The 25,292-nt window shown below is 41.9% G+C and overlaps 1 protein-coding gene across 10 annotated transcripts in view; it reads left to right on the top strand.

Moving 5' to 3' along the window:
- MAP2K4 (mitogen-activated protein kinase kinase 4) overlaps window positions 1-25,292 on the top strand; it is a 66,370-nt gene that overhangs the window by 31,689 nt on the left and 9,389 nt on the right. For all 10 annotated transcript variants that reach the window (XM_061616445.1, XM_061616441.1, XM_061616444.1 and 7 more), the window contains 4 exons: window positions 2,083-2,257; window positions 9,034-9,153; window positions 10,707-10,826; window positions 17,170-17,221. In XM_061616445.1, the coding sequence (XP_061472429.1) occupies window positions 2,219-2,257; window positions 9,034-9,153; window positions 10,707-10,826; window positions 17,170-17,221 (331 nt within the window). In that variant the 5' untranslated portion in view covers window positions 2,083-2,218. The remainder of the gene's footprint in view (window positions 1-2,082; window positions 2,258-9,033; window positions 9,154-10,706; window positions 10,827-17,169; window positions 17,222-25,292) is intronic.

Raw genomic sequence — 25,292 nt, forward strand, 5'->3', positions numbered from 1 at the left:
TGAATCTTCAGTATCCCAGGAGTCGCAGACTTAGGGAACAATGACTTCTTCTTTTTTGTATTTTCAGCCCTGTAGCTGCAGAAGATAATTAGCAGGGCATCGGCTTACTTTTTTGTAGGATTTGGAGTGTCTGGTTCTCTGTAGGTTGGTTGTGTGTGTGTGTGTTTCACAATGACACCTTGCAGGTCGCTCCAAAAAATGTGGATATTTTTGTACTAATAACCTTCAATGTGCCAGCAGCACAGAAGTAATTAATTCCCAGCACCAGTGCAAGGCAAATTTCTCTATATTTAGCAATTGTAAATAGCAAAGCTTAAGCTGACTTTCTGATTATTATTTTTTTAGTTTCAGCTTCTCTCAACTTTTTATTTCATTTCCATTTTCTTGTTCATTAATAATAATTTTGTAGAAAGGTCCTGGAAGTGCTTTGTTAATCAAAGTGACATCGAATTCACAGATACTGACAGAGAAATTCTTTGTTCAGAATTACATTATCCCTATTATCTATCCTGTATAGTTGAATCTATATTTGGGAATGAAATACCAAGAGCACAGGATGCTGGAGAAAGGGAGAAAAATATGTTATCATCCTCAGGAGTTGGTGTACATATGTAATGCCCAGCCTTCCTCTTGCACCCTTCTGCATTTTCTTTTTCATGGCAAACTGCAGTTGGAAACCATAGTTTGCGTTTCTGATCAGTAGGCAAACTATAGTTTTCACAAACCATGGTTTTGTCTGTTCAGATGTTTGCCACAAAAGAGGATGTCTGAGAGGAGGAAAGAGTATAAAAGCCCAAGACTATGTTTGAACTGAGCCATTATCTAGGAACTAAAATGCCTTACACCAAGACTTTTTCACCATATAAAATTCCTTTAGTGGTTTTAGAGGGCCTTTCCTGAATTAACAATTGGACTAATTCTAAACCAATATTACAGTGTTTGTGTTGAATTTGTTATTTAATTGCAATTATTAATTTCCTAAGTTTTATTTCAGTGACTGTTTCTCAAATTAAACAAGCATTCTCTGTGCTATCATAATTAAGTTGTGATAAACATACAAATATCCAAATTAAATTTTCAGCAATCAGGTTTGACAGCCTCTTTCTCTGTGCTGTGTGGTTCAGGGGAGGTAGGGAGGGCTTTAAAAATATAAATTCTGAAGCACTTCCAAAATCAAAGCTGTGGAGCTTTGAGCTTTGCAGTCCAGTCCTAAACATGTTTTCTTGGATAAATCCCACTTGGAAATATTGGGTAGAAGATGTTAGAAACTTTCACATTTCTCTTGAGATGAGCACTGTGCATGCTTGAAAATAAAAATTAAAAACTATGTATTTCGTCATGCAAAATGACCTGTGAGCAAAATAGAATCTTAATACAACTGTGGAAGTCTGTCTGATCCAACATAAAAAATAGCCTTTATCCTATATTTCTGCCACAGAATTCTGCATAGTTCCTTTAGTCTTAAAAACACCAAGCAGCTTTGCAGCTTTTTGACTAATCTTTTATTTCAAAACACAATTACAGAATATTGGCTTTGTGTGTATTTTTGGAGTTAACCAGGACGTCATCCCTTCATCTTGCATTTAGATTCATAAACGCTTCTCAAAAACCCAGCAACAACAGATACAAGTTTTCTTTATGGTCTTATCAGTGCAGGCAATAAAAGAGAAAAGATGGTTAGTCACCAGTCTATACTTACTCTAAAGGGATGAAGACGTTGCATATTTCGTAGTATAGCTAGTACTAACCTTCTGCATTTCGTAGGACTGTGCTAGGAATCTGATACAATTTTATTCAAGAATTTATATAGAATTTACAAACAGAAATAAAGATAAAATTGTTGTAAAAGAAGTGACTGATGATCTTTAATAGTAAGTTAAAAAAAAAAGTAGTTACCTTAAGTGAACCTGATCCCAGCACCCTGCCCTGTGCCCTTTGTCCAGCTCCTTCCTGGAGATTATAGTTTTGCATTAGCATTATGTGCACTCCTCTGTAAAAATGTTTTTAATCAGTGCTGCTAAAAAGGGAAAGTTTTCAATCAATTTAAAATGTGGAAAAATTCCTTCCCAAATTTTTTGACAGAGAGAGACTGAGAACACACAGCATTGAATCATCAGGAAAATTGAAGATTTCCCCTGAACAGCATTGGGATTTTACTGCAGACGACTTGAAAGACCTTGGAGAAATTGGACGAGGCGCGTATGGTTCTGTCAACAAAATGGTCCACAAACCAAGTGGGCAAATTATGGCCGTTAAAGTAGGTGATGCCCATAATTATGTTTGTACTTCTAACTGTAGGGACAAAACATAGTGGAGAATTTAATGTTCATCCATCTAGCACTCAACAATTTCTTTGTGTTTTTTTCCACTTTAAGTTCTATTTTGGCTTGCAGTATTGTGTTATTAATGACTTATCTGATGTGATACATAAAATTTAAGAAGAACATCTATTAAAGGTCTGCTTCTTTTTAAGACACAGACACACACCCCTCAAGTGAAATAGTGATTGGAGGTCTATAGTTATATGGGATCTGACACCATTTACCTCTAGGTCAATGGTTTAAGTCCAGCTCATGTTTTTTATTCTTAAATTCACTTCTACAGTGGACACTTCAGGGTCCTTACTTGATGACTAGCGGCACATGCTTTGTGAAAAATGCCAGTATACATTTAAGGATCTAATACATATACCTCAATTTTTATTTTTATTTATGTAAGATATTTTTATATCACCCTTCAATAAAATTTCCAGGGTGGTTTACAAGAGAGAATAAAACTATAAAATATTAAAATAGAAATAGAAAGAAAACAAAAATAAATATAAATACGAAGTAAAGGTCACAAAATTACAAAAGCCGCATAAAGTAGTGTAATGTCATATATATGTTGCATAAAAATGTCATATGTGAAACAGCTCTAGATTGATCACCACATTGTGCACACTGCCACTGTATTATTGAATTTTCTGTTTTGCCAGATTTTTTAAATGGACACATACCAATTACACCAAGAAGGTCATCAAGTGGTATCCGATTGTGCCCTTCTGCTCATGGAAGCCTCTTCAATCCAGTGGAGGCTTACATGAATGGAAGATGGGTGAGAAGGATGATGATGATTTTCCCCTTCTCTCTGCAGCTCCTGTGCCCCTCCAGAATCTGTCATGGGCACATTGATAACTGGAAATGGATTTTTTTATATTGGACAAGCCCCAATTTATGAACCCTGTTAGAGTCAACGAATTATGTTCTATGCAAAAATGCAGAAGACATTAACTGGGGTGCTGACTGGCTTTTCCATGCATTTATGTAGCTTTCTTAGAAGCAAAGCTGAAAGTTGTATCCATCTCACATAAAAGCAGACACGATAATCATAAACCTATTAGGGAATGCTCTAGCCCTTCTCACTATCAGTAAAAAGATTGACGTTCCATTAGTCCCATGCCGTTGTGGGAAGTTGTAAGAATAGCAGCTGTCATTGACACCTTTTTGTTGACAGGTTTTTTTCTTCTGTAAATTTGGACACTGTCAAGGTGAATAGCCAACATGTCTTGTCTGTAGCTGCTCACGTGGCGTTTGACCTGGAAGAACTACTTTGCCAAAAAGGACCATGTAGGGAATTCTTAAATAAAAGGGTATCCATTCAAATAAGATTCCCTGTGGGCATTTGCTACACTGTAGTGCCCCATTAGAGTTGAATATGCTGGAATAAATTTAGATTTTTCACATTACTTAAATTGCACTTAATCTCATTTTTTTTAATCTGTAGAATGTTAGGTCTTAGAGATTCCTCTGTGTGCCCATCGCTTTTACAGGATCTCCAAGGGCAGATTAGTAAAGGTGCTCAAAATGTTTATTCATTCCTCCTAATGTAATTGTGGACTACAAAGGATTTCTGGACCATTCCAGCACATTCCTTTTTTATTTTATTAGTGCGTCCTATAAAGTTATTTCCTCTTCATTTGCCCCCTATCTTTTCTTCTTAGAGTTGAATTCAACGTAGTGCAAAGTCAGGGTCCCATCAGTTTAATGGTTACTGCTAGTGCAATGGGAATTTTCCCCCTCCCCTCCCACTGTGCCCCCCCATATCTGTTCTCCCACCTCCTGGAGCAGATTAGTGGAGGAGAGGGGAGAAAATCCCATTGTGTTGGCGGTAGTCCTTTCATTGATAGGATATGTTAGTAGAATATCACCTTTAATATCTACCCTATTTTCTTCCCAAGATTTCTCATAACTTGCTTTGTGTTCATCTTGTCTTTCTAAAGGAAGGCTTGATGCAAAGTGGCTGTTGTGTGGTAAAATAATGTTAGGAAAAGAGACTGAAAAAATATTTTCAGGTGAAGGCCAATAAAATAAAAATTTAAATTTCCAAAGGCAGAGTAACCATTGAAGAAAGGGAAATATAGAAAAGATGGTTCAGAAATATCAGGAGGGGAATTTTGGAGAAGAAAAGGGAGCAAAGTCAGAAAACTGCTGAGACAAGCTGAGGTTTTGCAGGGATTGTGAATTCAAGGACAACACCTTAGAGGTGTTTTCATATTTGGCAATGAGTTTGCTTGAGTATATGCATCAGGGAGTGACTTGTATACAAGGGCTAGGAAATCTTGAAAGGCTAAGAATAGTTAAATGCAGAAAGGAATGGTGAAGGTTAGAGATCAATGGTGCCTATGTAATTTAGGTATTGCCAGAGAGTTAAGAAATACTGGAAAAATGAAAATTTGATAGAAAATATATTTTCAGTTGTGTTTCGGAGTTGCTGTTTCATCTCCTATGAAGCAGACAATTCCTTACTTGGACCATTCTATAGTACCCATCCCTTCCTAGACAAACAGTTAAACTGCTTGTTACTTGTACTCTGGAATGTGCACTGATTTTATGGCTTTAGAATAGTTATATCCAGAAGATTCGTATCCTGTCTTCAGAACCAAGCATACTCTCCCATGCCCGCTATTGTAACTTTCTCAAGTGGTTTTGATGGGTAGTTGTTTGGTGGGGGATGTTGAGGTATTTCTGGCTCTCTCAACCTTCAGCATATAGAGATCCATAACGGGCAGTCTGTTGTTGCTATGACAGTAAGGATATTTTTGTAGTGTGACTGCTTAACTCCACATTGCATGTTAATGTTAAAAGCATTTTTAATTAACGTACTTGGAACTGGCCTTATCTCTTTTTTTAGGAAAAACCAGGCAGTGGGGGTGGGGCTGATTTTGGACTGGGACTGGAAAAGAGGTTAATTTTTGGCCCCACACCATTTCCCCTGAAAACCGCCCTTAAAAACATCCAGAAGGTGATATTTGCTGTAAACAGTAATTTTTGGCGCTGGCCAAAGGGTGGGGAGGAGGCTAGCAAGAAAATAATGCAAGTGGGAAAGGATATAAATCCTGATATAATTAGGATCCCCTGCAGTTGCCCTTTCTAAGAAGAGAGGAGTTCTAAGCCATGTAATGTATCATGTAGTTTGGACCTTGATGACAGATTGGCTACAAACCTGTCCTATTCTTTATGCTGGGTGGGGAGGAGACCTCAGGCCTTGGGGCGAAATGTGGTCCTTGGGAATCTTCCTAGACCATGCTTCTTCCCCAGACCGCACCCCTCATCAGTGTTGCTCTGTAGCCTACTTGTTGTTTGGCTGGAATGTGTCCTTGAACGGTGATAATACCTCTTGCTTGTCTGGATAGAGGGTGTGCTGGGGGAGGGGTAGAAACCTCCAATTTCTCTGGGGCAGCAGCATAGCCTACTGTAAAAACGTAAAAGTCACATCCTTTGACTTTCCCACTTTTGCCTTTGGCCATGCCCCGCTACAGTCATGTTGCCCCCGGAAAGTGGCAAATGAGAGACTGTGGCCCTTGGACTGAAAAAGGTTCCCCATCCCTGCTTTATACCATAGAATGGCCGTCAGATGGGTTCAACCAGTGACCTGGAGGTGAAAAGTTCCAAAGCTTACTTCCCCCCTCTCCTGAGCTATCTGCTTACTTCACCTGCAGTTGTGCTACAGTGTCATCTTCATGTGTGCTCATAATTGGGCTGGATTAAGGGATTCCTGTGTAATTTACCCTTGTAGTTCAGAAACTTAGGGAGTAACAGTGCTACATTGGTGTGAACAGTTACCATTCCGTGTTGAAATTTTTCAGATATTAAGGTTGCATGTTGAAGGTGAGCTTTTTCTAATCCCCTCTTAGTTCTCCATTGATAACAATTCAGGGGACCTGGGCTGAAAAGAATACTACCGCAGTCACCTAGGGAACAGACAGGCTGGAGTCTCTGATCAAAGAAGGGAGCTTTCATAGCACCAGAAGTTAAGAGTGTCACATTACAATGATAGCATAGATCAGTGTTCCCCAAGGTGTTAATAGACTATTGGACTAGGACCTGGGAGACCAGGTTTCAAATCCCTACTCGGCCATGTAGCTCATTGTTTGGCCTTGTGTCAGTCACTGTCTCTCAGCCTGACCTACTTCAAGGGGTTGTTGTGAGGATAAAATGAGAAGGGGAAAACCATGTATGCCACCTCCTTGGAGGAAAGGTGGGATACATGTAATATTAATAAATAAACATATGGACGACACTAGGGTGGATGAAACGAACGCCATAAAAGGGCATTAGTCGGGGAATCTAGTAATCCTAACATTTAGAAGTGGGGATGGTATACTGCCATTTGTAGGTGCTTCCCCCAATCAGTTTTCATTCCTCCATTATTAATTCTGTGCCTTAGTATGAATGCTTACTTGAAAACGTTAATGCATCTGTCTAACAGGTTGTAAGGTGTGCTGAAATTGTACACTTCACATTTTCCTACAGGATTCAGCTCTTGCAAATGTCTTGTATTTGCATATAGCCTTGCATATCTTTCATTGATAAAAAGACAGAGCTTCATTGAGTTCAGTTTTTGTATACTACATTTTTTTAACAAAGTAATTTTGTCTGTACTCCCTTTGTCGCTGCCTGTTCAGGCAAAGGCGTAGCTTGTAAGATTACAAGGGCAAATGTTCTGAGGTCTAATGTTTTATGATATCCATCATGACAGAAAATTGATGTAATTTACACTGTTTGAAAACAGTCTCTCCTTAGTCAAGATCAATCTATTTCCTCAAGAGAGAAATCACTTGTCTCCATTGGGTGATATTTCTCTGTCAAATCGCATGACTAAAATCACTTGCATTTTATTTGTCTTTAGACTCATGTTATGAAAATATTTGTAAGAGCTGCTATAATCACAAGAGGGAAGTATATTTTCACTGTGTCTTCCTTACATTGAAACAATGATTATTTTCTTAAGTTTTCCAAAACATAATTAGACATTGAATAAACAGGCTGAATAGCAAACTGACATTGATTAGATTAGCCACTGATTACACAGCCATGACTACAGAGGGTGCTACCAGGCAAGACATTGAACAGTTGAGGTTCTTTTCTGGCACCAACTGTATAACCTGTAGTGGTATAAAATTACTTGCCACCAAGAGTTGCTCCTCTCCTGGAGCAGATTAAGCCTTCGTTTTTAATTTTACAAACTGTTTCCAAATTTTAACACGCATGCTGTTAAGAAATAAATAGACAATGATTTGCAGCAGCTTTGTACGAGGGTAATTAAAATATTTCTGTTTGGTGAATTCTCCTTATTTACAGATGTATTTTCTTACAAGAAAATCTAATCTACTTTATTTCAAAGCATAAGTTACTGTAGTTCCCCAGTATTAAACATTTATTTATTTAAAAAGCATACATGTTTATGTCTTACTTAAAAGTAAAGTACTACAATATTTCAAGTTTGTTCACCTGAACTGGTTAAAATAGTAGTTCTCAATTTCAAATTTGTTTCACTGTGTTTAGCCCTGCAAATACTATATGGCTTGTGACTGATCAAATATTTGGTGCTCCCTTGCTTTGGTAGCATGTAACAAAAAGCTCTCTACACAGCCGCTGTGAAGAGGGAGCAATGTTTACACAGTTCTCTGTCAGCTAGTCATTGCTGCTCTCTCCTTCTCTTATGGGTAGAGTAGGAACTGGAAATGAAAGAGCATTTTGTAATGCAACACCCTGTTCTTTTGACAGTTTGATCAAGATAAGTAACCTTTTAAACTAATAGTAGCTTCTTACTATTTCAGGAATTAATTGTGCCTGATTGCTAATTAGAAAATGTTTAATTTGATTAGCTTCAAGCAACTGGTTACATTTCTTTTTGCTAGAACAAGCTGGGCTTTTCTTACAGCTGAAGAGATTTAAGTATATAGAATATTCATTTATAGTAACGTTGGAAAAACCTGTCTAGCAGTAGCTTAATGGCCTGGTTTCTGTCATATTAACCATAGTTAAACATTAAGTATGTGCTTGTGCATGCTGCTCAAAAGCAGAGCTTGGAAAAGTTACTTTTTTGAACTACATCTCCCATCAGCCCCAGCCAGCACCATGCTGGCTGGGGCTGATGGGAGTTGTAGTTCAAAAAAGTAACTTTCCCAAGCTCTGCTCAAAAGTCCCTACTTTGCTCCTTCCCTGCTCCTGGCCATGTCTGCAGCAACGAGCTATAAACTTTGTCTTCCAGATCTGGGCTGGTGGTTTGTTTCTTTCCAACCAGACCATGAGAACTGGCCAACATTTGCTCTTGACTTACTGCTTGTGGTTTGTTTGTTCAGACAACATGGCAAAGCCATAGTTTGTGGTTTGTTGCTCCCAGCATGGCCAGGAGAAGCGAAGCTGTGATTTTTGAACAGTGCATTGCTTGTTTGTGTTTAAACCATAGTTAAATGTTAACTAGCCAGATTTTGGCTGAACATCAGGAAAAACTTGCTAACCAGTACGACAATTGAGCCAATTAACGGGGGGGGGGGGCTCTCCAACACTGGAGGCATTTAAGAGGCAGCTGGATAGCCATCTGTTGGGTATGCTTGTAAGTTGGATTCCTGCATTGAGCTGGCGGTTGGACTCAATTGCCTTATAGGCCCCTTCCAACTCTGCTATTCTCTGGTTTAATGTGACATGAAACACAGTCATTTCCATTCCTTGGTTAATCATAATGTTACTTCCTGTTTTATTCTTTTAGAGAATTCGGTCAACAGTGGATGAAAAGGAACAGAAACAGCTCTTAATGGATTTGGATGTAGTTATGCGAAGTAGTGATTGTCCATATATTGTTCAGTTTTATGGAGCACTCTTCAGAGAGGTGGGCATTCAAAATTTACTTATTTTATAACATTTAATTAATGCATATTAGGAATTTTTAGTGGGTAGTGAAACACATAAATTGAAGGGCAAGCTGTCAACAGTTTGCTGGGTAAGCTAGCTTGGGGAAGATGTGTGCAAGGGAAATGTTTTTCCTGCGCAAGCTCTAAGAATGGGTTTTTAAAGAAAGCAATAGAATACATATTTCATTTCATTGTTTGTTGAAAGGTTATTTATGATCTTATGCTTTATGTTTGTGGCTTTCAGGCTTTCATTACATTAAACTTCTATCACAATCCTCCTCTAAGGAGCTTGGGATGGTGTTCATGGCTGTCTCTCTCCCCCCCTCATTTTTCTTACACCAACGCTGCAAGGTAGGTTAGACTGAGATGTAGTAACTGGCCCAAGATCTCCCAGTGAGTTTGTGCCTGAATCAGGACTTGAATCCTGCCCTCCACTAGCCTATTCAAACACTCTACCACTAAACTATGCTGGCTCTGCTGGACCTTGCTGTCAATTTTTGTGTGAACAAAGCATGTATCCTAGGACATGGCTGACACCCTCCTGGAACAGGATATTGCAGGGGAAAATGGGTAGTGCTGGGTAATCTCAGTTTCAGGGGACCTTCTCTACCGCTACTAATCTCATCGAGGAGCCTCATAAGCATCTACGTAATCCAGGGGCTTCCAGGAACACTGTTTTTTTTACAACATATAAATAAATAAGAAAAATAATTTTATAGAGGAGATTTTTGAGTTGTTTGCAGAAGGTTAGCAGCAAACAGTCAAGATTTGTCAAGATAAAGTGGATTCCTTTACAGATTGCTTTTTTGACAGTTTATATAGGACAAGGCAAGATCATGAGATCTGGTTATAGCAAAACTGTTTTACTTATGTTGGAAGGGTTCAAGGAAGTATAAGCCGATGAGGTTGGCATCAGTAGCTGGCAATACGTTTTGTTGTTGTTATGTGCCTTCAAGTCAATTACGACTTATGGCGACCCTATGAATCGGTGACCTCCAAGAGCATCTGTCGTGAACCGCCCTGTTCAGATCTTGTAAGTTCAGGTCTGTGGCTTCCTTTATGGGATCAACCCATCTCTTGTTTGGCCTTCCTCTTTTTCTACTCCCTTCTGTTTTTCCCAGCATTATTGTCTTTTCTAGTGAATCATGTCTTCTCATTATGTGTCCAAAGTATGATAACCTCAGTTTCATCATTTTAGCTTCTAGTGACAGTTCATTAGCTGTAAATAATTTATAAATGCCTAGAAGGTATGTTTTGGGATAGACAACCACTACTGTAATGGAATGACCCATGCCACATAACTAGTAAGTCATCTTTTGTCAGGCAGAATAAGTTATTTGTTCACAGAAAGGTATACATTCTGCTTTGTCTGCCTTAATAAGGCAAGGATTTGCATCAATGTATTTCTGAGGACCTTCTTTTCTGCTATTCCTTTTCATCACAACTTGGAAAGAGTTGCACATTGACCACCCCAAATGTTTTGTTCAGGTTGACAGTAATAAACATTTCTTTTTTTATTTGTTTATTTTAGGGTGACTGTTGGATCTGTATGGAACTCATGTCTACCTCGTTTGATAAATTTTACAAATATGTATATAGTGTATTAGATGATGTTATTCCAGAAGAAATTCTAGGCAAAATAACTTTAGCTGTGAGTATTGTTTTTATTTTCTCTGCTGCCTTTTTTACAATTCTGTTTCACTTTCCCAATCTAGGTTCTAGGCAGGAGCTGATTTCTCTTATTTAGGTTGGTTGCTGTTAAAGTGGCACAGTTCACACAAGTGAACTATACCTAACAGTTTACCATGTGTCGCTCTGTGCAATTTTGATCAGCCTTACTAGCGCAAGGGGGAAATAAACCACAATCCCTGATCACTGAATAAGTGTGTGTATCCGAACTGGGAGTTGTAATTTGTTTCACTCCAACAAACCATGATCAGTAAGCCAAGTGGAAGCCTTTGGTTTGTTGGGAATGAAACAAAACCAGATCCTGATTTAGACATTAATGCTAAGCCTGGTTTTAATGCTAAATCTGATTTGTTTGCCTTGTGTATTAGTGGAGAGGAGCAAACAACACTGACTTGTTTACCATTACATGTGAACGAGAACTATGTACCAAATATCTTCTAACTTCTTAAAATAAGGACTTATTCTGACTTGTTAAAAAGTGAAATGATTATGGGAGTTTAAAGAACTTGAGTTTCTCTTGTAAATACATTTAAGGAATGCAGTCCTCAAAATACTAGTTGTTGAAAGCATAATTTTAAATGAAAATGGTTTTAAAGTTGGGTAGAAAAATTCTAAAATACCAAGTGCTTGGTGTTTTTTGACATGTTTCCTCCTTTAGCCTGCAATCCATGTCTACTCAGAAGTAAGTTCCATTGGGTTCAACGTTAGTTATTCAATACATGTGAAGTGAAATCAGACATAACTTGCAACATTTTGTCACATTCCCCTTCACTAGTTGTGAATTTAGGGATGAGAATTGCTGAAATCAGGGGAAGGGCATGCCTTAGAGTGACACATATGGGGTATGTGACTAAATAGTGTAAGCTCAGAAATATGAATATAAATATTTGAAAGTCCTCTTGTATGAACTTGGCACATCATATCCAGATTTGGTGGTGTAGACTTTGGTTTATACAGCTCAGTCATTGAGTTAAGATTCAAATTTCAAACCTGCTCTATGTAAAAACAGGCTGAAGCAAAGAAAATGAAAGGACAGCCGATAGACCAGAAAACACAATAGATAAATGCGAAGATAAAATACAGAATAAAATACAATAAATGCAATAAAACCATACAGTACTCTGCAGTCTCATTCAAAACAATCAAAACATTAACAGTATGTAATAACAGCTACGTAGAGCAACTAAAATCTTGGGTTTGTCTGCAAAGTGGTCCTTACAGTTTCAGGTAATCTCTTGTTCTCACTACAATAGACAGAAAGATCAGTGATTTATTTATTTATTTATTAAATTGATTAGTCGCCCATCTGGCTGGCTGTCCAGCCACTCTGGGTGACGTACAAAATAAAAACATACAAATACATTAAAACATTAAAAATCTCAATAATAATACCCTTGATGTTTTGTATTCTATTAGATATTTAACCAAAAACATGAACTGACCTCCCTGGTAAATTGGTCAGTAATTAGCCAATCGTATGCTGCCAGACCCCAACAACAAAGTTGCAAAACAAAAGGACATGTTAATTTATGGGGAAGTTATATGCCAGGTTTTTTATGTAACAGACTGATTTCCTTTTTGGAATCCAATAATATACTCACTGACTCTCAAGCAGCATTCAGAGAGGATCACTCAACCTTTGACCACTGTCTGTTGCTCTCCCATCTTGCTGAGAGATATATAAGACCCTTGCAAGGTAAACTGTATACTACCGTTAAGGATCTAAAAGCAGCTTTTGACTCTATCCTTAGGGTGAAGTTATGGTAACAGCTGGATAACGTTGTTGCTGAGACTCTTCTGCCTTATTAAGGCCCTATATAGCAATAGCCTTTCACATATTTGATGTGTTAATCAGGGACAGCTTACTAAAGCTATACCTGTCACCAGGGGAGTTAGGCAGGCTGTATTCTTGCTCCTACTTTATTTCTAAAGGATATTGAGAATGCTTTAAATGATCAAAAACTTGGAGATCGGAAAATTTGTATTCTACTCTGTGCAGACGATGCAGTTATTCTTGTTCTAGAACTGGGTTAAAACTCCTGTTATCCAAGTTCCTTACCTATTGTAGGCAAAATTGTTTAAAGTTACGGGAAATCAAAGATTTTGGTTTTTGAAAAGAAATTTTCCCTGCATAGATGGGTTTTGGATGGCCAGATCCTGGAACAAGTTAAAAGTTTCCAATACTTGGGGGTGGTATTCCATTATTCTACACGATTCTACAGTCATAGATCTTTTGTCTCCCAGAAAGCTCAAGTTAATCAGTCTGCCATACTACTCTTTTTTGCACCAAAGGTGGCCAGTATATCCCTACAACTATTAAGGTTTTTAATACTGGATGGCGGCTAGAGTGCAAGCGGTGAAAGATGTGCTGTGAGGCTGATTGGACACGAGTAATCATAACTGCCTACTGTGTGGTGGTGAGGGTGACAAAAAAGGCCTAATTCTCTGTCTCCATCGCATCCTCAAGTAGTCTATTGGTGCTTTTTCATATTGTCAGGGGTCTGTTTACGTCAACTCCAGGAAAAGGAGTTTTAGACCCTTTGGAGACCTACTGTGAATTGTTTGCAAGGCAGTTTCAGGGTAAAGTTGCTCACCTCCACAGCAGTCCTGATGCCCCATCCACATCTAGTGTAATTTCCAGTGAAGTGTCTAGTGCAACATCTGCTGCAATTTCCTGGGATCAGTTTCAGTTGATGCAGCCTGATGACATGGACAAGGAGCTCGCAACGATACAGCCAGCAATGTGTCCTCTCGACCCTTGCTCTTCTTGGATTATTAAAGCTTGCCAAGGGGTATAACTGAGTGGATCCAGGGTGTGGTCAACACATCTTTGCGGGAGGGAGTGGTCCCAGCCGCTCTGAAAGAGGTGATGATTTGAGTGCTCCTGAAAAAACCCACCCTGGACCCAATGGTTTGTGACAACTACTGCCTGGTTGCAAATACCTGAACACATCTAAATAGGGATGGTGATTGAGAGAGTTGTGGCGCATCAATTGCAAGTACTCTTGGATGAAGCAGATTATCTTGACCCATTCCAGTCTGGGTTCAGGCCTAGTTATTGCACTGAATCAGACTTGGTCGCCCTGATGGATGACTTTTATCACTGTGTGACCCTGTTGTTCTTACTTGATCTCTTAGAGGATTTTAATACCATTGACCATGGTATTCTTCTGAGCTGACTTGGTGAGATGGGTTTCGGAGGCACTGTTCTGATTCTACCTCCATGGTCATGTTCAGAGAATAGCACTAGGTGATTGTCTTTTGCCCCGCCCCCTGGCAGTTGTGCTGTGGGATGCTGCACAGTACCATCTTGACTCCAGTGCTGTTTAACATCTATATGAAGCCCTTGGGAGTAGTCATCAGGAGAGGGTGAGGTGTCAGCAGTACAGTGATGATACCCAGCTCTATTTCTCTGTAACATCTGAATCGGGAGAGGTTATACAAGCCCTGGACCAATGCATGGACTCAATGGTAGGCTGGATGAGGCCCAGTAAACTGAGTCGAAATCCTAGCAAGATGGAGGTGCTGTGGGTTGGTGGTTCCTGAGTTTAAATAATTGGTCAATTGTCTGCTTTGGATAGGGTCATACTCCCCCTGAAAGAGCAGGTTCGTAGTCTGAGGGTGCTCCTGGATCCATCTTTGTCACTAGAGACCCAGGTGACCTCAGTGGCTAGGAGTGCCTTTCACCAGCTTCGGCTGGTAAGACAGCTGCAGCCATTTCTGGACTGGGGTAGCCTGACCACTGTTGTCCGTACACTGGTAACCTCGGCTGGATTACTGTAATGCGCTCTATGTGGGGCTGCTCTTGAGGTTGGTCTGGAAGCTGCAGCTGGTGCAACATGCAGCGGCAAGGCTGCTCACTGGGGCAGGGTATTGCCAACATGTCTCCCCGCTGCTGAATGAATTACACTGGCTACCTATTAGCTACCGGGCTAAGTTCAAGGTGCTGGTTTTGGTGTACAAAGCCCTATACAGCTTGGGACCAGGATACCTGAAAGATGGATGGTAATGGCAGCAGAGACCTCTGATGCCAGATGCAGGAAGTCTTCTCCTCTTTCATACTGTTATCACTAAAGGTTTGTGAAAATGAGAACATCCTATTTCCATTACATCCTACCTGAAACTGTCTTACCCCTTATATACCCACTTGATCACTGCGCTCTGCAGGTGCCATCTTATGAGAAGGTCTGTTCCGCACAACATAGGAAGCGGACCTTTCATGTTGTAGCACCTACCGTTTGGAATTCCCTCCCCTTAAATATTAGACAGGCATAATCTCTTATCTTTTCAGCACCTACTGAAGACTTTCCTCTTTCAACAAGCCTTTTAAGTAGAGACCTTATCCCAGTCTGCGTCTGTGTTGGAATTGCTTTTTAAGATGTTTTTAAAGATGTTTTGTTTTAATATGTTTTGAAGTCTTTTGTTTTTAAGATGTTTTAGAATGTTGTTAGTGTTTTTGTTTGCCACTCATGGGTCCTTCACCAAGTGCTTGGTGTTCTCTTGCCATGTTTCCTCCTTTAGGCTGCAATCCATGTCTACTCAGAAGTAAGCTCCATTGAGTTCAATGGAACTTAATCCCAGGTAAGTGTATTGGATTGCAGCTGCAGGTTAGTAGGCATCAAATTTTACTTGCCTTAACCAGCATGATACATCTTTGAAATATGAAAGGCCATATTCCCCCCCCCCCACACACATATACACAAATTAGTATAACTTCAAGGCTTCAACCAGTCCTTATCTGGCCTAATTAGTTCAATCCTATACCAAATTTGATTTACCTGGGAATAAGCTCCATTAAACATAAAGAGACTTACCTCTGAGTAGATGTGTATGTATTGTACTGTAAGTTAACTATACAATGATTTTTAACAAATGCCTGTTTGCAACTCTTTGCATTTGCCAAAGAGGGTGGAGGATTCTTTAATTTGCACAAAATAACTTCCAGAGAATCAGACAAAGATGCATCCTGGTTGTTATGAAGAAAGGAAGGGCAGGAAAGAAAAACTGGAAGCAGCAGCTCTTTAGGACCCTGGCTTCTTGCTGCTGCAACTTCTGCCTGCCTGACCCTCACTTGTGCCGAAGCAGGGAAGTGCAGCCTTGAAGAGGCTTTTGGCTCTGCTCCTTGCTCTCTCGGCTGCTTCTGGATGGTTAGTGAGCAGCAGCAGCTAGCTAGCAGTGGTGGTCTCTCGTCTTTCTACTGGTAAGGGATGGGAGGAAAGCAGAAGCCATCGCTCAGAGCTTTGCGCACCAAACCAAGTGCAACCCCCCCACACACACTCTTTCTTTCAGCCAGCAAGTTAAAACACTGCAAATGCAGCAAAGTAGCCAGGGAGGGTTACTCCCTTGCACCAAGTGCAAATACAGTATTCACACACACACATCATTGTCATCTCTTGCCTCCACAGTTCTTCATTCTGCTGCTACTTCCTTCTACTCCTTCATCCATGCCCTTGCCGTCTGGCTCCTTTCTCCTTCCACTCCATTCTTCTCCACCACCATCCATTTTTTCAACAATTTTTTCTCTCCACTCCTGTCTTGCTCTCCACCTCCTCCCTTGTCGCCTCCTAAACACCCACAGAGCACAAGGGAAGAGCTACGCTGCGCAGAAGCCCAGTTTGAGGCACGTGGTTTTCATCCACAAATCAGAGAAGCAGAAGACTTTCGATGCTCCCCTATTCAAGTAATGCCTAAAAGTAACACTGGGAACATTACAGTTAAGGTTCAAAAGCAATAGAATGACTCCTCATTTTATTACAATCAAAATGTAAAGAAATTACACACTCGTTCCTCAAAAAAGTAATAAATTACAAGTAATTCATTTTTTCTAACTAACTCTGTTTGTATCAGACTGTCACCCTCCTTCCTTTTTCAATTAGAACAAGAATAAAACAAATACTTTGCAGTACTGCCTTTCAAGATCTCTTGGTTTGTTCATCTTACTCCTTGGGTATCTCCTATGCTGTTTTTTTCCCATTTAGATGCCATTCCATTTTAAGAACTTGCAGGTAGCCAAATATTGCAGAGCTTTTACTCTGGCTAGACTTAATGTTCCACCATCCTGAATGTTATATGTTAGGTTTGCTGGCACATCTCTTTCCTTAAGGGTATGCCCGTGTAGTAATCTCGAGGTTGAATCCACTGAAATGTACTTTTTCTTTTGAAAGTTTTATGCTGTGGTCTGGCAGCATATGATTGGCCAATTATTGACCAATTTACCAGAGAGGTTTTATGGCTTTGAATTGTGTAATAGCAGGGATTTTATTACATATTTTTTCCTTCAGTAAAAATTTCTATTTCTCTCCTAGACTGTGAAAGCACTAAACCACTTAAAAGAAAACTTGAAAATCATTCACAGAGGTAGGCTTCTTTGGATTTGCCTTTTCGTGATCTACAATATGTCTGTCACATGAAGTGCACTTGAAACATCTTTAATAATGTGGCCAATTTAATTTATTTAAAATATTTTTACACAGCCTTTAAAGGTAAAAACCTTAACAGGGTGGTTTACAAAATAAAAACATACAAGTATAAAATAGGTGTGTGTGTGTGCGTGTGTCTGTGTGCATTAACTAAAACAATGTATTGTAGCCTATATTTTTCTTTTATCTTTTATTGTATTGTTACATTTTTATCATTTTTTGTAGCTAATGGGTTACATCAAACTAAACCACTGTGCACGTGAAATGACTTCTGTGAGTGCAACTGAAGCCCCCCCCCCCCCAGTAGCCACTAGATCTGCTTTGGGTTTTTCCCCAGCTCTCCAGAACAGATTTTGGGGCACTGCAGGGGGAGGAGAGGGAGGGGAAGTTGTACCATGCGAGCAGTGATTTAGGGCGTAATCCAGCTGCTACTTACGCCAGGCTGAGGGGCAGCTGGATGTGGCGGATCTGCAGAGGAAGAGGAAGGGTATTGGTGCTGCCAGGCTCTGCTGGCAGAAATCCCCCCTCGGTGCTGCTGCAGTGCCGCTGGCAAGCTCCATCACCACCTGGGCACAGCCAGCTCAGCCAAGACTGGCGGAAGTGGTCCTGCAGCCCTCTGTCGCAGCTGCAGATAGACTGGGAAAAGGTGTGGTGGAATGAAACAGGCATTTTGTTTCTTTTTGTCACGCCCTGCTGGCACAGCCAGTGACCTCCCCTCCCAGCAACTCCTGGATGTCACTTGGACGCTCCACTTCTGCTGGCCTCCCCTGGGTTGGATTGCTTTGCCCATTAGATAACAACCCTTAAACTATTATGGTCCACCCTGAGTGAAAAGCAAGAGATAAATTGTCTGAAATAAATAAAAAGAATATAATTACAGGTCATTTTTAACACTAGCAGTGTGTTCAGACGTTCTGCAGAGTTCAGTGGGACTTGCTCTCTAGTAAGTGTTCTCATGATTACAAACTAGGCTTTATAGAAGGATAAGTATACTGAATTCCTAATATTCTCTGTTAGTTTCCAACATCACTGATAGAGAGTTGTTAAATTTTTACATATTTTTATAAGTCAAATTTTATGCAAAGGAAACCTAAATAGGAGTATCAGTTTGAACTAGATGGTATCCTTTTCTTCCCCTGGATAACAAAAAAAAGAAAGAAAATAAAAAAATAGGTCTTAATCTCAATGGAGTAAAGGAAACAGTTTTAGCCTCACCCCCCACTCAATCTTTTAATCCTTCCTTATCAATCAGATCCGTATTCTGAGTTCAGAATAAATTGTTGATAACTTTTCTATTAGAGATTCAAATAATGCCCAGTTGATGGCTTCTTGAGAAACCACATATTCTCCCTGGATGATAGTCCATCAAGTGGGCTTTGGACACCACCTAGCGTCCATAGGCAAGAAAAACAGCAGAATTGTGGGGAGTAGGTCGCCTCAGCCATGTGATCTCCCCAGTCCTTTCCTGCCTCGTCATCCTAAGTGGTTGTCCTTTTCCTATTCTCTGAATTTTTCTGCCTCAGATCCCCTCTCTCTTGTGTGCACCGCTATCCCAGTATATACCACTATCCCAGTGTGGTGAGTCTCTTCCTTATTTTTTTTTAAATTGCCTTTCCCCATCCGTCTTTTCCTCTTCCCCTCTGCCTGAGTTGCTTGGAGCAGGAGAGAGGGTGGTTTACCTACCACGCTGAATTAGAGCCCACTGCGGGAAGCAAACACTGAACTGTTCCAATGCTTTCCCTGCTTTCCTTCGATTCTCCTCCATACCCCAGAAAGGCGCATGTGTGTGAGTTGAGTGACATGGAGGCCGCTAGTCTTCCGCCGAAGCGGGCACATGGCCCTCCCACAGCCAGCATAACATCGGCAGGGGCAGCGGACAGTGGGTTGCTCTTGCATAAATCCCTTATCGCATCAGCATCTGCAGTGGAGAGCGGGCCAGCGTTGCATAAAGTGCTCAAACAATCCAAGCATCAGGCTGCTTCCTCTGCTACAGCAGACACAAATCAGACAGCTGTCCTAATGAACTCAGTCTGCCATTTTGCACTTGGCTGCCTCAGCAGAGCCCACCAAAAAGAATTCAGCAGCCATTTTAGGATCGCCTCCCTGAGTGGGACCCACCAAAAAGAAAGTGGCTGCTGTGTCAGGGCCTTCAACAAGTGGAATTTTGTTGCCCAGACGTTTACAGTTAATAGCCCATTGGCAGAGGCTACTGCTCCAAGGGCCACCTCTAAACCAGCGCATGTTCCGCCACCAGCACCAAAAGTCAAAGGGTTCTAACCATGCCAGGAAGCTAATTCAAAAGTCAAAGGGTTGGGAGCTAATTCAAGAGCCCTTATTGGAGGATGAGCATACTGCAGACCCATAGTTCATACCTCTATTTGATTCTCCTACTGTTTCATCAGAGGAGGAATTTTAAGGCTTCACAAAAGCTGGAGGTCCCCAAGCACAGACTCCATCTTCTTCCCAGGCACCCTATGCCCCAGGAGTCGGGGGAGGGTCATTCTTCAGAGCTTTGTACCATTCCAGCTAACACCCAAGGCACTGTTTCATATTCAGGAAGTTCTCATTAGGGCCTTGTCGACTGAACTCCTGGCTCCTGCTTCGGCACAGCCCCCAACTGCCAACCCAAGATCTGTGTTTACAGAACCAACTACTAGAACAGCTACTGGGCTGGCCACTAATCAAAAGGTGGTCGCAAATCAAGGGACCTGGTGGCCTTCGTCAGACTTCAGGGCTTCCAATCATTTACTGCCCAGAGAGTTTGGGGGGGGCATTCTTCAGAGAATGAGGACTTACCATCTCCAGATCCTTTTGCAGCCTCCAGGGGCCGTCTAGCCAGTGTTCTACCCAGAGATCCTTTGGACCCATTTGTAGACCCCGAATGCAATGATGAGGAGTGGAGCACAGGCTCACGGATGGAGAAAGCTTTGTCCTCAGCCACTTCTAGTGCACACAGGTTGTTTCATGCAGACCATTCTTTGCATCTCCTGTGCAAGTCTCTGGCAGTGCTGGAGCTCAATTCTCCATCACCAGATCCACCTATGGCCCCTTCAAAGGGAGCATCTGTCACCCTTGCTGTCAGGGCTTCTTGCATGGCATCTATCTTTTCATGGGCTTCCTTGGTTTGGCTGAATGATCTGCTGGATCATTCACCTCAGGACATCAATAGGGATCCTAACAGAGTCCGCAAAACAATTCTCAAGCTTTACAGGGCAGCAGCATTTGTTGCAGACACCACTCTGGATGCAGTCCAGTTCTCTGAAAGGTCAATTGCTGCACAGATTGTTGCAAGATGCACCTTGTGGCTGTGCCACTGGGATGCCGACTCAGGAGCACGGGTCAATCGGTTTACCGCTCCGTACGTAGGACTGAAGCTGTTCGGGGAGCAGGCCTCCCTGGAGGTCCTGGTGGACCCTAAGGAAAAGAGTAAACCATTCTTTGCACCAGGATGAGCGCAGATCCTTTCACCTCTATGCTCCCTACCAGTCATCGTTTCAGCCCTTCCAATCCTTTCGTACCAGTCGGTCATCAGGGAGAGAACACGATTACAAGCCTAGTCTGGTCTCAACCATTTCCCCAGAAAACCCAATCCACATGCTGGAAGCAAGTTTGTCTCCACCTCTTCAGGCTGTCAGGGCAGCAGGTCTCAACAACTGTCTCACCAGTACTGACGCCGATGTTCCTCCAGTGGGGGCTTGACTTCTGCTGTTTTCTCAAAACTGGTCTCATATAACTACAGACCGGTGGGTATTGGACGCCATTCGGGAAGGCTACACAATAGAACTGGAAAGTGTTCCTTCAAATCACTTCGTGCCTTCCCCCATCTCCACCTGCCCCCAGAAACAGCGGGCACTGACAGAGGCCATTCAATATCTCTTCCAGATTCAGGCAATAGAGAAGATGCCCGCCAAATAATTATTCTCAGGTGTCTACTCCATCTTCGTCATGTCAAAATACAACAAAACAACATGGAGAGCCATCTTAGCCTTGAAGTTCCTGAACCAGTTTGTCCGGTACCGAAGATTCAGGATGGAGTCCATCTTGTCCATCAAGAAGGCCCTCCACCACCACGATTATCTGGTATCCGTAGATCTCCAGGAGGCCTATCTGCATATCCCTATTCACCCACGACACAGGAGGTACCTCCGCTTCTCCTACAGACACCATACCAGGCAATGCCCTTTGACCTCTCATCCTCTCCTTGAGTTTTCACCAAGGTGATGGTCGCCCGGTGGCCCATCTTCACTGCCAAGGTGTCCACCTTTACCCTTATCTCAATGACCTGTTAATCCGTGCGAAGAGCCTTTCTCAAGCTAAGTGATACGTTTGCCTCACCCTGCAGGTCTTAGAATCCCATGGGTTCCTGATCAACCATGCCAAAAGTCACCTGGTCCCCACATAGCGGCTCCAACATCTGGGGGTGGTCCTCGACACTTGGATAGCCATGATCTTTCTGTCACCAGAGAGGGTAGAGAATCTGCAGGGGGTCGCAAGGAATCTGTTCAGCGCAGATTCAGCGGATCTCATGTTCTTGGCCAAGGCTCTATGATTCAGATTTTCATCTCTTTTCATCTCTACGATCCAAATTATCCTGTGGACACCTCATCACTCCTGTCCACTGCAATGGTTACTACTTCCCTATCAGCAGGACATCATGGCCTGCAGACACCGTCAGCTTCACATTCCCACTTGCCTGAGAAACTCGTTCAGATGGTGTATAGCCTCCCCCAACCTTCAGAAAGGCATTCCTTTCTGAGATCCGCCACGCGCTGTGATTACCACAGATGCCAGTCTCTTGGGGTGGGATGCACATTGCCTCTCCATGGTCATCCAGGGACAACGATCAGCAGCAGAGGTACGTCACAGGATCAACTGGCTGGCACTCAGGGCAGCAATCCTAGCCATTCAGCACTTTGCTCCAATTCTCAGTCTTTGCCACATTCTACTTTGTACCAACAATGTTTGCATGAAAGCTCCCATCAACAAACAAGGGGGGACATGTTCACAGAGTCTCCAGTATGAGGCTGCTCTACCCTTCTCTTGGACAGAACATCACATAGACTCAGTCTCAGCAGGGCACCTCAGTGGAGACAGCAATCTTCCTGTAGATTGGCTGAGTCATCAGCGTATTCAGGCGGGGGAGTAGATGCTTCATCCCCAGATATTTGCCCTGGTTCAGAACAGGTTCGGGAAGCTGAACCTGGACCTCTTCACCTCTCCGGTCAATTGTCAGCTTCCCCAGTTCTTCGCCTGCTATCCATTGACTCATGCAGAAGGAATAGATGCTCTATCAGCCAGCTGGCCCCCGGGACTGTTGTACGCTTACTCTCCAATTCCTCTGATAGCAAGCACCCTGAGGAAATTGAGGGAAGAGCATGCAGAAGCAGTTCTGATAGCTCCATTCTGGCTGCGATGTCTGTGGTTTTTGGAGCTGCTTCACCTCTCATCCAAGGCACCTTGGAAACTCCCATTTCAGCCAGATCTCTTGACACAAAGACCGATTCATTATCCAGACCCAACCTGGCTGAAGCTGACAGCCTGGCGATTAAGTGGTGCTGCCTAACTGCAGCAGGCTTGTCACAGGAGGTAATATCTTCCCTCTTTGCTTTGCATCCATCTACAAAACGGCTATACAGCTCCACATGGTGTAGCTTTGTTACCTGGAGTCTCTGAAGGAACGTCTGTCCAACCTAGGCCTTGGTCTTGGACATACTTAGCTTTCTACAGAATAGACTCAGCATGGGCTTGAAAGTCAACAGCCTGCAGTGTCACGTTTCAGCCTTGTTGTTGGTTCTGTCTCTGTGCTCCCCAGGAGTAACAGGTTCTCATCCATTAATTAAGCATTTCCTCAGAGGGGCAGTGGCTCTCTGCCCACCCACAATTCACAGATATCTCTCATGGAGCCTTCAAACAGTTCTAGCTGTGCTTCAGAAACCACCCTTTGAACCACTTAGCAGCATTCCTCTTCGCCTCTTGCCCTTCAAGGTACTTTTTCTGGTGGTGATTACATCTGCCAGATGCATCTTAGAGATGAATGCATTATCAGTAGCTAAACATCAGTGTGTTTTTCATGAGGACAGGTTTACCTTGAGGATGGATCCTGCATTTGTGTCAAAGGTGAATTCACTTTCCCATCGTCAACAGGAACTTGTCTTGCCATCCTTTTGCGTGAAGCCAGTCCATCCATGGGAGAAGGCTTGACATTTCCTCGACGTTAGAAGGGTGTTGAAGGTTTACATAAATCGAACTAAGGCCTTCAGACTTATTGAATCACTGTTTGTCTCTTTTCAACCTGCGTCTTTGGGGAAAAGAGTATTTAACTCCACCTTGTCTTGTTGGTTACGAGCTTGTATCAAATTAGCATATGATGTTTTAAAGATACCTGTGCCCAAAAACATAACATCACATTCAGTGCAGTCAGTTGCAACCATGGCCGCATTCTCTCTTAATGCTTCACCGTTGGAGATTTGCTGGGTGGCCGGTTCTCTCCCAATATGCTTGCAACACACTATAAGATGAATGCCTGTGCCTCGGCCAAAGCTGCTTTTGGTTGACATGTTCTGGAACATGCGGTTATATCCTGAGCCATGTTTACCCTCCAGCTCTAGGTAGTAACTGCTTGGGTATATCTCACTTGATGGACTATCATCTAGGGAGAAGGGAACTTTGGTTCTTACCTGAAATAAATTTCTCCTGGATGATAGTCCATCAAGGCCCACCGCAATGTGGCTCTCCGATCTAATTCTGTAAGCCATGCAATGTCACATGTCAGTAATACCAGGCATACTTTTGCCCTTGCTCCTTGTTTCTATGAGAGTTTGTTCAATACACTTTACTTGTTTGAACTGTTTTTCTTATAGTCTCTGTGTTTTTATTATGTCTCAGGGGAGTAGGTCTGATATTACCTGTTTTTCCTTTTCCTTGTTAAAGTGTATTAGGCGTGTCTGTTCAGGTTTATATCTTCCAACTTGTCATGAAAGGACTGGGGAGATCACATGGTTGAGGTGACCTACTCCCTGTGTTTCTGCTGTTTTTCCTGCCTATGGACGCTAGGTGGTGTCAAAAGCCCACTTGATGGACTATCATCCAGCAGATATTTATTTCAGGTAAGAACCAAAGTCCCCAGAACAAGCAGAATCTTTGTATTCTAGCCTTCAAAGGTGCACTTTAGTGCAAGACCTGTATTTTGTACCTTGGATTCATGGGCATGAGGAAATATTTAGCAGGCGTTCTGTCTTGACACTGAATAGATATTAGAACTTGCCTCATTCCTAGGCTTCCATCAATTCAGTAAAACTAGCTTTCTGTAGTTATGTCAGCTTTTGTTTATGAACTAAATTTCCATAATGGTTACAAGCCAGTTCTTTACAGGGCCAGTTCCTGTATGGTGCTCTGTCTCTTTCTGAGAAATAGTAGCATGAACATGCCCATAGATTCCCCAAAACATCTTTGTGACGTAACTATTTTGAGTATTCCACACGATCATTTGATGTTTTACTTAAATCCATATGATTTTTGGTTATCTTGGGCTACCAAGATGGAGGTTAATATTAGTGTAAAAGCCAGTTGACAGTATCCATTATGAGGAACCCAAGCAAGCTACATGGTTTTTAGAGAGAAGTTTGTGTGTGAGAGAGATCAGAATCACAGTGCTATGGGAGGGGCTGTCCCCTCTGCTATTTCCCCAGTTTAAATCCTGTACACTCCAAAGCTGCTGCTGTTGGTTGGTAGGTAACTGGTTGGTTGACTCAGGACCCTAGTCTATTTCTCCCTATTAAGCCAGGATTTGTAAGCCAACAACAAAGCATGCTTTAACAATAGCTAGCATGGCTTGTTATGGAGCAACAAACCAGGATCCTAAGTTCAGACATCATGGAAGGCCAAGCTTGATTCCTGAATTCCTGTTTTGTTTTCTTGCTTATGCTGGCTTATTGTGATATTCAATTGTGGTTGCTGTCCTCAGTCATGATTTTGTGTCTTATGTTATGTAATATTCAGCAGTTGGAAAA

This window comes from Rhineura floridana, chromosome 3 (genome assembly GCF_030035675.1).
Source record: "Rhineura floridana isolate rRhiFlo1 chromosome 3, rRhiFlo1.hap2, whole genome shotgun sequence".
Classification (NCBI taxonomy): domain Eukaryota; kingdom Metazoa; phylum Chordata; class Lepidosauria; order Squamata; family Rhineuridae; genus Rhineura; species Rhineura floridana.